The sequence below is a fragment of the Schistocerca nitens genome, chromosome 4 (genome assembly GCF_023898315.1).
Source record: "Schistocerca nitens isolate TAMUIC-IGC-003100 chromosome 4, iqSchNite1.1, whole genome shotgun sequence".
NCBI lineage: Eukaryota > Metazoa > Arthropoda > Insecta > Orthoptera > Acrididae > Schistocerca > Schistocerca nitens.
Window position 1 is genome coordinate 695,003,137 of NC_064617.1, and position 15,072 is coordinate 695,018,208.

A 15,072-nucleotide genomic window follows, 5' to 3' on the forward strand; every position below is an offset into this window, starting at 1 on the left:
TGGAGTCATATGCCTTTGTGAAGTCCACGAAGGTTATTACTGGCGTTTTGTTTTTTAAGGCCCTATGTTCTATCAGTTGCTTCAGGATAAATATCTGTTCTACACAACCTCTTCCCTTCCTGAACCCCCCTTGGTAGTCGCCAACTGTACTTTCTACCTGTTCTTCTACTCTCTTGAGCACTAGTTTTGACAGCACCTTGTATCTGACCTCTAGTAGCGATATTCCTCTGTAGTTGTTTGCATCTCTCTTGTCCTTCTTGTGTATTGGTACTACAATTGCATTCTTCCATCCTTCTGGCAACTTCTTTGATCTCCAGATCTGCTGAATTATGTTGGTCATGTTGTCTATTGCTTTGTTGCCTCCCCACTTTATCATCTCGGCTGCTATACCATCTTCTCCAGTTGCCTTATTATTCTTCAGATCGCTTACGGCATGTGCGACTTCATCCCTGGATGGAGGGCGTGGCTCTCTCTCTTCTGTGTCAGTCCCCAGTTCCAGCTCTTCTTCAGGTGGTTCACAATTCAGCAGGTCGTGAAAGTGCTCTGCAAAAATCCGACAGTTCTCCTTCGCACTGACAGCCAGCTCCCCTTTCTTATCTCTTATAAACAGTTCTATACCCTTGTATCCAATCAGATTCTTTTTGAATTTCCCGAAAAAGTGTCGGCTGTTGTTTTTCCTGAGGTTGGTCTCAATCTCGTCCAGTTTCTGCTTCATCTTTTGTCTTCTGGTCCATTTTATTGTTCGGGCTGCTTCCTTTCTTGCTCCTAAGAAAACTTCCCATTTTTCTGGGTCCTTCTTGCTGCTCCAGTCTCTCCAGGCTCTCCTGCGAGTCTCTACCGCTTCCTCACATTCCTTGTTCCACCACCAGTGCTTCTGTTTCTTTTCTTCCTTTCCCCATAGTTCAGCCTGTTTCGCCATATTTCGCTTCATGTCGTCCCATTCATTGAATGATTCAATTCCTTCCTCATATCTGGATCGATAGTGTCTTAATTTGTCTCTGTCTACCTTTATGTTTTCTGTTCGTCTGTGGCAGTCTGTCCCTGTTTGGAATCCAAAGGTACTTAACTTCTGTAAGATAGTGATCCGATTCTATTCTTGTGTTCTTCCTGGCCTTTGTGTTCATCATCTCTTTAGCATTTGTTCAGCTGATTGCTATGTGGTCAATTTGGAATTTCCCAAGGCGGGTGCATGGGTTTGCCCATGTCTTTTTCTTACACGCTTTGGCCCTGAAGTGTGTTGTCATCAATCTCATTTTGTGTTCTCGACACAGTTCAATTAGCCTTTCTGCATTTTTGTTTGTCCGCTGGTGTGCAGAGTATTCGCCCACTACTCCTTTGTGTTGCTTCTCTCTTCCAATCTGTGCATTATAATCTCCTACTTGTATCTTTACATGTCTATATGGTATGTTTTTCAGTGTATCATCTAGCTCTTCCCAGAAACTATCAGCAACTTTCTTGTCTTTCCTGTTCTTGTCATTTGTAGGTGCATGTCCATTTATTGTTGTATACTTTTTGTTCCCTGCTTGAAAAGTCAGTGTTGATATCCTTTCTGACCTGCTCTTCATTTGAGTTATGCCATCCTTGTATCTCTTGTCTACTATGAACCCTGTACCAAAGCATCTAGGTGCATGTCTTTCCTTTCCCACTTTGTAACTCCTGGTTTCCCCTTCAGTATTATGAAGCCTTCTGACTCCACTGTGTCTTCGTCAGTGTATTTTGTTTCTTGCATCGCTAATATTCCAATGCTACTCTCTTTCATCTCATCTATTACCTGTTTAAGTTTACCAGTCTTAATCATTGTCTGTACATTTATGGCTCCAATTCTGAAAGTCTTTTTAGTTTTAATCTTCTGTGAGGTTCTTGGGAGCTCCGACTCTTCCCTTATGCACTTTTTGGCAGGTCCCCCAGAATCCGAATGCCTGCTTGCGTCGACCTTTATCAACGGGGGATTGTCCCCTGAGGGTAATCTCAATTCCATAGTGCGATCCATTCCATGAGCTAAAGAATTTTTTGTTGGGACGGCTCGTGTCCGTCCAGTTATACGACTGAAGTTGTTAGCCCCAGAAGATGTGTTCAGGCCACCCCTGACATGGGGACACAGACGCCTTTGGTAGCCGCCCCTAACATGGAGTACTGCCGCTACCTGATATGTTTCAGTGGCTCTTCCGCTCTCTCTGCTGTTGGGAAGCAACGTTCCTCTTCCGCCTTCGAGATCGTTGGCCGGGCTTTGCCTGTAACCCTAGGTAGGGGCCCTAACTGGGTGCTACCATCGGGAGCCAGATGGACCCAGGTTTTTTTTACGAGGTTGTTACTCCTCCCCCTCCTCCTTCCCCATGACTTGCAAGATGGGGCCCCGGGCTTGGGACCGGCAATGGCGGAGTTTAGGTCCTCTTCATGTAAAACATTGGAATTTTTCAGTTGTGCTTGTGAGTTGTGTTTGGAAGTTTATGTATTCTGACAGAGAACAATACCTTGACTTTGAACTAGTCAGAAACTTACAGATTTTCATGAAGACAAGTTGAAACCATTGGCAACATGCCATTCTTTTCATGTAGCCAGTGTCTCATGGTTTGAAAACTGTGGGGAAAAATAGTCTGGTTACAGACAAGTGCCTAGCCAAGTCCCTAACAGTGGTTGTCTCCACTGTACACCTTATGATGACTTGTGGAGTAGAGATGTAGGTCTAGAAAGCAAGGGCAGTAATTTCCTGAAAATTCTGTTTCTCTTCTGTCACATTTGGTCGATTGGATTTTGTCCAACAAGCTTCTCTCTGTGTAAAATTTCTGTGGAAGAATCGGATCCAGGAAAGATATCGGCATGAAAAGTTCTCCAGAAATTTCTGTTGGTCATGGGCTCATCAACTCTTGTTTTCAGTACAAAATAACAAAAAAATAACCTTTGCCACAAAGTATATTAGTACATTTTCAACTCTTTTTTTTTTTCCCAGATACTTATCCATTTCATGTAGATAAGAGGCTACATTATCTTTCAGACAGATTTGGCCAAGTAGCTAAACATCTGCATTACAGTAATTTGGCACAACCATATGGACACAGTTCATCCTTCACATAATGAATGTACATTTGTTACAAATAGCCTCAGTTGGTCAAGTTAAAAGTCTCATGCTCGTCATAACTAGTAATTATGTCAGAATTTTGAACTTAAGGTTTTCATTAGTGTTTTGGTAAAAAAAAAGGCTAAATGAATGGATACTAGTATGTGTTGTAAATTGTTTTTGGATTCTGTGGATGTAAATATTCATTATTCATCTTTCATTTGCTAAAAATCTATGTTCATTAATTTCAGAAAGCTGAGTGGATGACAACAACATGTAATCATGCACTCTATGCAATTGTAGATGTGTTTACACAATATTTTGATGTTTTGGGGCCTCTTCTATTGGAAGATTTGTACACTCAGCTACATTGGTGTGTACAACAAGGTAATTGCTACGTTTGTGTGTTTCTTTTATTATAGCAGTGATAATGAAGAAGTAATTGAAAGAGCCACTATTGCAACTACTTTTCATAATTGTGCCTGTGTGTAGGGTGCAACATGGATTTCAGTGGGTACATGCAAGAAGCTCTCTAATAACCATTCATTTATATACAGTTCAAATGTGTAAACAATGGGAAATCAGGAGGAATAATGAGACAATATTATGAAAAGGATAGAGTTCTACTCACCATGTAGTGGAGATATTGAATTTGCAGACAGGCACAACAAAAACACTCTTGTTGTGCTTGTCTGCAACTCAATATCTCCACTATATGGTGAGGAGCAGTCTATCCTTTTCACAGTATTGTCAGTTTGAGTGTTTATTATAGCTGTCTATGTAACCAAAAAAAAAAGTCCAGGTGTGAGTAGAACTCTCACACTGCAGGTTCCATACATACTTGATTGTGTATCTAGACAGTAATAAAAGTGTGTGTGTGTGTGTGTGTGTGTGTGTGTGTGTGTGTGTGTCATAATTAGTAACTAATAGTTTTTGGATTTTTCTCCTAGCCTGTACTGTGAAACCTTGCTTCTTGCCAAATTTTATGAGTCTAGGTCAAGGGGAAGTACCCTATAGGTTTTGGTCAGAGAGTTAGTGCAAATCAAAAACTGTGACATAAATGGTTGTATCTTTTGATTTGATTTACGCTGCTAAATTACCATTGACCTTAGTTTATGAATTAAATTTCAACTGGAAATGTCTACCTGTTCCTGAGAAAAAGGATTTTTGACAGATGGACAATATTGCTTTGGTGCATTGACTGCTGATATATAGATGCAGCAGAATCTGATTGTCAGGGCTACTATCCATTAGACATGTGTCAACTTTGTGATTTCAACTGTTCAGCCAAGTTTTTAAGTCCTTTTTTCTACATGGTAATTCAGTGGCAGTCTGTCAAGAACATACCATGCAAAAAATGGCATCAACAACTTGGCTGAACACCCAAAACCATTACAGTCCTCAGTCATACCAAGAAAACTGGCCTTCATTAGATATGTTAAAATGAAATCGAGTTTACTCTTACAATCTGAAGTAAAATATCGGTAGAACACCCAATATAAACCTTCTGATACAAAGTATCTCATCACAATTACACCATACATAACAAGTATGTGGCTTTTAACAAGTGCTAAAGTTATATTACAATGCCCAGTACTTATCTGCACTACGCAGTGCCTACGGTTGACATTTGAGTGTCGTGAACTTCGGTGTATTAGTTGTAAAAATGTTGTTATTGAAATTCATGTTCCGTAACATGTTCCATTATCCAAATTCATGTTCCCCGCCCAGGGGAAGATGGCAACATTTACTGATTATAGCTGTAGTGCCAGAACTCTCTAAAATGTGTACCGACTTTACCTCCTTTCCATTTCATAATAAACTACTAAATAAAATCTAACTCCAAGATAAGATCTATAACGTATTTTGACACCTACACAACATTTGCTGTCAGTGTATTACAAGAAACCATACTAGAAATTGGTATTTTCAAGATATATGTAATCCGGTGTAAGTTAGCTTCACTGCATGCTCATTTGTGTTTTCATTTCTGATCTTGCAACATAAATGTTTTTTTGTGTGTATTCAGTCCATAGTGTATGAGTTCATGAAACGAAACAATGATATTTCCTTGACATCATGGGTCTTGTGTCCTGTAATGTGATTGGCTGACGAAAGCAAATTGAGCAGCCACCACTTGGTGTGCAAAGCTGATGTGCCACATTTGTTGGTTTTCATGTTTGTTACAAACAACTCTGTGGACAGGGTATCCACAGCTGTGGTAGTACATTGTATAGCAAGAACTTTGCAAACAGCTGTATCTTGATCAATTTTATTAACACATTTATCATTTTCATGGCTTATAGCAACATCATCAGGTGCGTATCTAAACGACGAGAAACTGAACCCTAATACGTCAAAGTAATACCAGAGCTGTAAGCACCTAATTATGAGTATAGATAAAAACACAAGTACACTTAGAAAATTAAAATATGATAAAATTTAAACATCATGGAGGAGAATACAGAAGGCTCAATGTTCATAGCAAAAACCATAATGTCTGTAAGGCGGATATTCAGTGTATAAAAGGATGGGCAGTGGAAAACCTACGTTTCTAGCATTTGTAGACTTAGAGAAAGCTTTTGACAATGTTGACTGGAATACTCTCTTTCAAATTCTAAAGGTGGCAGGGGTAAAGTACAGGGAGCGAAAGGCTATTTACAATTTGTACAGAAACTAGATAGCAGTTATAAGAGTCGAGGGGCACGAAAGGGAGGCAGTGGTTGGGAAGGGGGTGAGACAGGGTTGTAGCCTCTCCCCGATGTTATTCAATCTGTATATTGAGCAAGCAGTAAAGGAAACAAAAGAAAAATATGGAGTAGGTATTAAAATCCATGGAGAAGAAATAAAAACTTTGAGGTTTGCCGATGAAATTGTAATTCTATCAGAGACAGCAAAGGACTTAGAAGAGCAGTTGAACGGAATGGGCAGTGTCTTGAAAGGAGGATATAAGATGAACATCAACAAAAGCAAAACGAGGATAATGGAATGTAGTCGAATTAAGTCGGGTGATGCTGAGGGAATTAGATTAGGAAATGAGACACTTAAAGTAGTAAAGGAGTTTTGCTATTTGGGGAGCAAAATAACTGATGATGGTCGAAGTAGAGAGGATATAAAATGTAGACTGGCAAGGGCAAGGAAAGCGTTTCTGAAGAAGGTAAATTTGTTAACATCGAGTATAGATTTAAATGTCAGGAAGTCGTTTCTGGAAGTATTTGTATGGAGTGTAGCCATGTATGGAAGTGAAACGTGGACGATAAATAGTTTGGACAAGAAGAGAATAGAAGCTTTCGAAATGTGGTGCTACAGAAGAATGCTGAAGATTAGATGGGTAGCTCACGTAACTAATGAGGAGGTATTTAATAGAAATGGGGGGAAGAGAAATTTGTAGCACAAATTGACTAGAAGAAGGGATCGGTTGGTAGGACATGTTCTGAGGCATCAAGGGATCACAAATTTAGCATTGGAGGGCAGAGTGGAGGGTAAAAATCGTAGAGGGAGACCAAGAGATGAATACACTAAGCAGATTCAGAAGGGTGTGGGTTGCAGTACGTACTGGGAGATGAAGAAGCTTGCACAGGATAGGGTAGCATGGAGAGCTGCATCAAACCAGTCTCAGGACTGAAGACCACAACAAACAAACAGTGGAAAACATTCTGTGCCATGTAACAATGACGTACTTATAACAAAAAAGTGAAAGTGAGATGAGATGCTGTACCAAAAGCAACATATCACTAAGGCAAGAACCAGAAGGCTTACCATCAAGTCAACACAACAGAAAGCACAGAAAGCAACCCAGGTGAGCTGCAGAAATCACTGGTCGCACTGTGCATCCAGGGTAAGACGGTGAAGCTGTTTGAGAAAGTTAAAGGGCTGCCTTGAGTACCCGCTTTTGAGAATATGATCACTACGTGGTCAGTATATTTAAGAATTTTACATAGGTAGAAAAAGAGTCATACCCTTAATATTTTAGAAGGGGTAGAGATTATGTGTAACATGAAATTGTATCCACAGCTGATATTGAACAAAAACATAGAGCTATGACGCGGGGCATTTCATCCAATAATGACTGTATTTCGAGAGCCTAGTGGTTCCTTTAACCTTGTTTCCCCTTAAGGCATTTTTTAGTTTTGTAATATCTGTTCCTTACTGCATGTTTGGTTGGACCACCACTGTATTTACAATGTAATTTGCTCCTGTGTCTGTGTCCGGGTCTATCTTCTAGACTTTACATATATGGTATCTGCTTGGCGTATTACCCTTATTATTTTGTTAAGATTGATGAAACAGACCCACAAGTTTCATAGTAAGCTTAGAGTATTGTGAATGTGGTTCTGGTTTCTCCCCTCCCATGACATGGTTTGATTTGTTCCCATGGTGATGCTTATTGCTCCATTGTTGGTGGAACAGTTTCAAGACAGACCATCACTGCACCCTCTTGGACATTTTGTGTCCACCACTGATGCATGTTGTGACTGCTACTTACTTTGCAGGTGGTTTCTGGAGCAGGATCCCATGAGCTTGGACACTGCCATCCCCCAAACTGGATCTAAGAGACAATGTCTGCCAACCACAGCTTCACAGTATATCCCATCGCGTTAGCCAACAAGCTTCTCCGGTACCAATGACATCAGTTTTGCTTCTGCCATCTTGGTTATCAGCCATAAATTTCTCACCCCCCTCCCTTCCCCCTGGGATCCCCCCCCCCCCCAAAAAAAAAAAAAATCCCAAGATGATACATGCAACTCCCATTGATCTTTTTCCTACCCGCCACATTCCCCAGATGGGACTCCTGTGCACTATGCACTACCTGTGTTGTTCTCAATGATGCTGGGGCAGAAGGGGTGTAATGGTGCACCCTGTGTTAGCATGAAAATGGAATATCTTGCACGACATTGCTGTCAACAGCTATAGTGCTGCTACTCAGAGTCTAATGGGTAGTCTTTGTATTAGACAGAACTCTGATACGGTTGGACTTAATTTGCTTAGGATGTGGATTTAAGATTGCTTGCATTGGTTGTAAGTGGGCTCTTGTATTCATCCCTTGTAGTGAATAAACCCTGTTCTTTGTGTGAGTGGATTGCCTTTTCACAAAATTTTGTATGTCTGTGATACAATTTTCAGTCAGGGTAATTTGTAACAAGTGAAACAGAAAAACGTATTTTTTGTCTTCACAACAACTCGGTTGTATTGCACAGTGCTCTGTTTATCTTCACTGATTTCATTCTTGACTGATTGATGTTTAGTTCGCCTCGGAGTCAGTAAGCTCCTTCACTTTCACCCAAATTTTTGCTTTATAAATTGCAAACTGATTGCATATTGTGTTATTTTCAGACTCTCAGTATCCTACAGTTGTTCACAAGCAAATAATACTCACAAGAACTCAGGCACAATACAGTCACAAAAACAAACTTGCTAATAGTGCACCTTATGCCACAAACGCTATCAGCAAGCAAAGAAACTAAAGATAATGGGACATTTTCCAAGCACTTAATTCCTCTAATCACTTGTGATAGTCTTACTATGTCATGACACATTACCGTATTTTAATGCACTCTACCGAGATAGAATTGCCAGTATTAGAAACAAACATAAATAAATCAATCTTGAACACTATAGAAACATTAATGTTGATTTATGACTCATCAATGCGCATAAGACATATACAGAGACAGGATTCTGTAGTGGGGGTTCAGTAGTTCTGTTGATTCCCTTTTGTTGTGACCAACAGAACTTGCAACGTGTGTGGATGATGTTAGGAAATCATTAGGCCAAACTAATCCTTTGGGAGTCTTATAAGAGCTGTACTTCGTAGAAGCCATTATCTCAAGTGTCTGCTACATGGTTGCCTGTGGAATATAAAACTGCATACATGCATGATGTACTGCATGAGTACGGTCCGAGACCTGGCCTGTGTCAACGCTACTCATAATGTCTCAGCTTCGGTCATTTCTTCTAGGAAGTACTTGGAAGAGCATGACATTTCATTTAACAGTGTGTGCGGCATTTTTCGGACCAGTTGGACGTTCTTCAGTAGTCAGAATCATGATGTCAGGCTGCTTGTCTTAAGCTATTTGTTTGTGGCATAAAGAAAGTTCACATTCCGGTGGTTGTTTGCACAAAAAGAGGCAGTCTAGCAATCTGTCAACATGTAAAGTAGCAAGTTATTAGGAAATAACATTCGATGCAGTAAGGCACGCAGCTGTGTAGCACGGTGGCTTCAGCATGGCTATGTTTTTTCTTCGCTCTGACTCACAGCACAGCTGACGCTACCAGCCGTGAGAATGGTCGCAAGTAACATTCAGTCGGTACGCAAATTCATACCCCCCCCCTACAAATCTAAATAAACTATAGTAATTATAATCTGATTTTGTTCAAACTTGGTACGCAATCTTTCGTTATTAAGGTAGGGATCCTGTCAAAATTTCAGATTTTTATCTATTATAGTTATGGAGATTGAGAAAATTACTTAAATGTCCTAAAACTGACACGTTTCAAAACTCAGTTAGGAACAATAATCAAATGTCTCATATTATCATCTGAAGTCATAACAAAGCTCACAGTATATAAAATCACTTAAGTGGAATTTTCTTTTCAAAACTTCAATTACTCTACATTACGTGGTATAAAAAATCATTCAAAATTATTATTTGTTTATTATGTTGCTGTGTGAATACATGGGAATGAATGAGAGAGTGTATGTGGGACATACGTTAAAACTTAATGTCATTTTATGTAAAACCTTACATAATTGAACCCTGGGAAAATTGTGTTGCAACCATGATGCTGATGACATAAGTCTATGTGTGCTTGCTTTTGTAAGAGAGCAGCCAGAATAAAAGTCTGAAGAAGGAATAAGTTTCCATATTAATTTAAAGAATATTTTGCATTTCATTCTACTTTATTAAACAATATATTAGAAATTAAAATTTTTAATGACGTAAATGACTATCTCATTAGTGATTGGCTGGCTAAGTCACGTTTTGCTGCGAGAATGATCTGGAAGGATCATTCTGATTGGTCATTCAGATCAATAGCCAATCATAATTAAGCAGTTCCCACGTGCAGATAGTTAGATTGGCAGAAAGGAGAGGAGCAACAAGAGAGTCGCTCGCTAACTTGCTTCGAGGTAACACCGTGCTAGATGTGTCTGTGAAAATAGTATGTAAAATGAAGAACTAGGGAGTTAATTGTGATTAGAACATGTCATGACTAAAATGGCTTAAGTTATGAACATTTTGATAACAGTGTGATATTTCTGAATTATTTAGTTGAAGCTTTATGAGTGTGTGGAATTTTCGGCCATACTGACAGTTCCACGTGGTATATTCCGTGTTCTTTATGGAATACTTTGGCGAGCACTTCTAACATAAAAGACCACTGAAATGACCGAATGTTCAGCTCACTAATAGTGGTGGGTCAGTGACTGTTAGATCACAAATTTAACCGGAATTCTGCCTGCTTTTACATGTAAAATATGTTGGATAAACAGTGAACTTGGAATGATAGAGCATTTGCATTATTAAATACACACTCGATAGCCATTTTGTATGCTTCCTTATGAATAAAAAGGCGTTAATAGAATTTCCAAATGCTTAATGCAATTAAACTGCATTCTCCTACTGCCCGAAATTTGTGAAAACGAACTTACAGGAACTAATTTGCAACCTGAGTTACGTGGCCTCCGTGTGGTAGATATTAGGTAGTGGTTTCATCAACGCTGCTTTACACTGCCTAGCGTGTATCTGCTCCTGCGGAGTGAAGAGACTTCGGAAGAAAGAAATATATAGAGGTAGGTGAACTTTTCTATGAAAGTGACAGAGAGAGAGCAAAGGAGACGAAAGAACGACTGACCGACCCCACCCCACTGCAATTGGTGCATCGGTGAGCTTTGTTATGACCTCAGATGGTAGTAAAAGACATTTGGTTATTGTTCCTAACTGAGTTTTGAAATATAAGTGTTGGTTTTAGGACATTTAAGTAATTTTCTCAATCTCCATAACTATAATAGATAAAAATCTGAAATTTTGACAGGATCCCTTCCTTAATAACAAAAGATTAAGTACCAAGTTTGAACAAAATCGGATGATAATTACTATGGGTTTATTTAAATTCATAGGGGGCATGAATTTTCGTACCAACTGAATGTTACTTGAGACCGTTCTCACGGCTGGTAGCATCAGCTGTGCTGTGAGTCGGAGCGAAGAAAAAACATAGCCATCCTGAAGCCACTGTGCTACACGACTGCATGCCTTACTGCATCGGATGTTATTTCATAACAACTTGCTATGTTACAAAAACAAGTCTTTAAAAATAAGTGAGAATGACAGAATAGAAAGATGAGAATTCTCAATATCAGTATTCAGTCGCATGATTGACAGGTAGTGGAAATTTGTCATGGAACATCATTACAACACAATGTAGAAAGAATTTAAAGATTTAGTTGACAGTGAAAGAGCAAAATATTATGATGATTGACAGGAAATTTGTAAGGGATTCATTGTTCTGTTCATCATGAAGCACTTTGTGTTAAATTTCCAGGCTTGGAGAACATGATGAATAGAAATCAGATTATATGCAGTTGCATGTTGCATATTTGCCTCCTTTTCACCAGTTATTGCATATTTTAACTAAAAACTAGTGACAATGCACATTTTCACTCTGTTTATAATATTTTAAAAATTTAGATGGGTGATCTCTAGCTCAGTCTAGCTTTGAAGTCTCACAGATTGGCCGCAACGTAGAACTGCGTGCAATCGCAAACATTGAGGCCAGTGCCTAACGAAATCATTTCAGAAGAGAAACAGGAACAGGCAGACAGAGTCAATGCTCTTGTGCCTTCTCCCCCAGTTAATCCCCTTTGCTGTCATACCGTACTCTTCAGTAACAGTTAAATTAAACTATGCAAGCTTTTCATTGCATATCCATTGTTTCAGTTTAGCTTTCTGTTTACTCATACACAGTTGAACGTGTAGTGTGTAATGTGTTGTTCACCATGCTGCCCAAAAAAAAAAGAAACGTCATTTCGTGAATAGCTGACCATTCTGGAACATTTACATATGATATATGATGCAATTGTTTTATTGTCGAGTTTGGGAGAAAAGCGTTTCGTACAAAAAAAAAATGTTTCAAGTAGACAAGCTTGTCAAGACAAGTCTTCATATTGCAGGAATGCAGAAGAAAGGACCACAACAATAACTTCTGACAACAGCAACTTGCAATAGCAGGGATTTGTCAAAAGGTAACCAAAAACATCGGTTTAACATGGATCTATGTAAAGCATTCATTGCAAGCAATATTCCTCTTCACAAACTTACAAACCCTGCCCTCAAAGATTTGCTGCGCAATTATTGCTTAAATCAAAATATACCAGATGAATCAACATTGCGTAAAAACTACGTTCCGACAATTTACATAAATGTTCTGGAAGAAATATGCAATGAACTCAAGGACAGCATCATCTGGATTTTAGTTGGTGAAACTACAGACACTTGCAGCCATTACATTGCAAATTTAATTGTTGGTGCTTCCTATTTAGTGTCTTGCAAAGAACTTGAAAAAGTAACTCATTTTACAATCACCAGATTTGTGAATGAGGATATTAGAAAAATATTTCCAGAATCTCCTGCAGATGAAAGGGTGTTCATGTTCATCTCAGATGCTGCTCCGTATATGATCAAACAAGAAAAGCCCTCAGAGTATTTTATCCCAATTTGATTCATGTGATGTGCTTTGCCCAGTACATTGCCTTGCTGAAGAAGTACATTCCACAGAGAAAGAAAGAAAGTGTTTCTAAAGGCTGCGTCGAGGCTGTGTCGTTTTACAATGAACATTTTGAGGCCATTAATGGGGTAGTAAACTACTTAGATAGTGCAGAGGCTTTGGCAGTTTGCCAGTGCAAGGAAGCTTTTAATGATTCTGGTATTAAAAAAGATATTACTGTGATTAGCACTCATTTCTCCCATATACCTGTAAGTACTAAAAAGCTTTAAACTTGAGGTTTGGCGTTGAAGGAATCTGTTCAGTTAATGAATAAAATAATTCTAGTGAACTCATCTTTGCCAGAGGTATTCCCAAGAAAACTTAAAGAAAAGTTTGAAAACATTTTAAACAATAACCGAGGCTTTAAACCCTTGTGCCAAATCGATAGTTTTATTAATGGGATGGGTAAACTTTTTTTTTTTTTACCAGAAGCAATAAGTGCCAACATAGCACCCAAATTCAGATACTGCCCAGCTACCTCAGTTGATGTAGAACAGTCCTCTTCTGCTTATAAAAATGTTTTGAGTGATCGAAGGCACAATCTTACTACTGAGCATTTGGAACAGTACTAGGTCGCTTATGTATACAATAGTAGAAAAATGTGAAATAAATTGTAAATGATGCTTTGGTCCAATAGTATTAATTAAAAGTTAATGCTGTTCAAAAAAATTCATGATTGTATCTTATTTTTTAAATATAATATTACAGAGTTTTTGAGTGTGCCCCCTGCATGCAGTATATCTCAAAGTTGTTCCAGTACATATCAATTGTTTCGCTGCGAGTCACTCACATCACATCTGCTTATTAGCAACAAAAATAGCAAAGAATGAACAATTCTTGAAATGTGGTATGCGTCCCCATTTTGAAAATTTTTAGAAAATAATCTCAGAAAGAACCCCTTCCTAACCTCTACCAGAAAGTATTCAGAAAATGATATCAGCATTCTAAATGTAGCGATTTTTCACATGGCCAGTGTTCTCCCTCATAATTGATATGCACAGGTTCAACTTTGAGATATAATGCACATAGTAACTACCATGTTTTTATTATTATTTGATCTTGCATATTTCGACACTTTTCATGCATTTTTTAAAGTTTTTATTATGCATATAATCCGGCCTGTAGTGATGAAATTGGTGGCTTAACAGTAAATTTTTTTGAAGTTGTATGCAGTATTACACTGTCAGTTGCAAAGCATGTGGAGACTTTATATATTACTGCAAAGTATGTGGGTTAAGTTAAAGTGCATGTCTGAAATGATTTTTTGATTTGAAACCTGCTATTGGTGACATTCTGAATGAAAAAGGAGAGTATGAACAAAAATTAGAAAATCTGGAATGGATTGCAGACCACATATTTTAAGTAGACTTGACTGCCCACTCCTCATAGTAAGATATTGCCAGGTGAGAAACAACTTAATTCTGATTTGATAGGGATTAATTTAAAAAGAAAATCTCATTATGGAAGAGACAAATTCTGACGAAAAACACTCCGAAAGCTCACTATAATTTTACAGAATTCTTTGTGGCAGTCAAAGAATTACAAGGATAATTTTCTACACTCTTTGAGGACACTGCCAATCTTACATCTGTTTTTGAGCAGCTTTTTTTGAGACTGCTTGCCATTTCAGTTGAAAGTGCAGATGAAATTGATCGATCTACAGTGTAAGTCCAGTTTAAAAGACAAATACTTTTATGTTAAAACTGTCCAGGAGTTTTATGTTGTTTTCCTTGGGACGAGTTTCCACATTTCCATAATAGGGTTGCAAACATGATACAATACTTCGATTAAAATGTGTGTGAAAGGCTTTTGTTTTATTTATGAAACTAGATAAGTTAGTATTACAAGGCAACCTGACAGGCAAAAATCTGCAAAACTGTCTGCACGTCACCAGTTTCTACCAGATAAAAATTTTGTTTTGTTTGTGATTTGTGTTGTTGATAAATATGAAACCATGCAGGCTGTCTGTTGTTCCTTGCATAACTGCATTGTCATTTAAATGTGGTGCATTCACAGTTTACCCTTTACTCCCTCCTCCTCCCCCCCTCCTCCAAGTCCCCCTTCCTCCTCCCCCTCCTCCTCCTCCCCCTCCCCCTCCTCCTCCTCCTCCTCCTCCTCCTCCCCCTCCTCCCCCCCCCCTCCCCTGTAGACTGTGTGGTGTGGTAGTGGTGGGAAGTGTGCAGCCAGGCAAGAGAGCTCTGCACATGTGCATGTGTGCAGAATTCTTGGCTGTTCTTGCTCTACTATATGGAGCT

The 15,072-nt window shown here is 38.8% G+C and overlaps 1 protein-coding gene across 1 annotated transcript in view; it reads left to right on the top strand.

Annotated features, from left to right (window-relative positions):
* The window catches only part of LOC126251977 (brefeldin A-inhibited guanine nucleotide-exchange protein 1), a 261,180-nt gene that overhangs the window by 205,902 nt on the left and 40,206 nt on the right, over positions 1-15,072 (top strand). Inside the window, exon 24 of the mRNA XM_049952749.1 lies at positions 3,307-3,442. Within this exon, the coding sequence (XP_049808706.1) occupies positions 3,307-3,442 (136 nt within the window). The remainder of the gene's footprint in view (positions 1-3,306; positions 3,443-15,072) is intronic.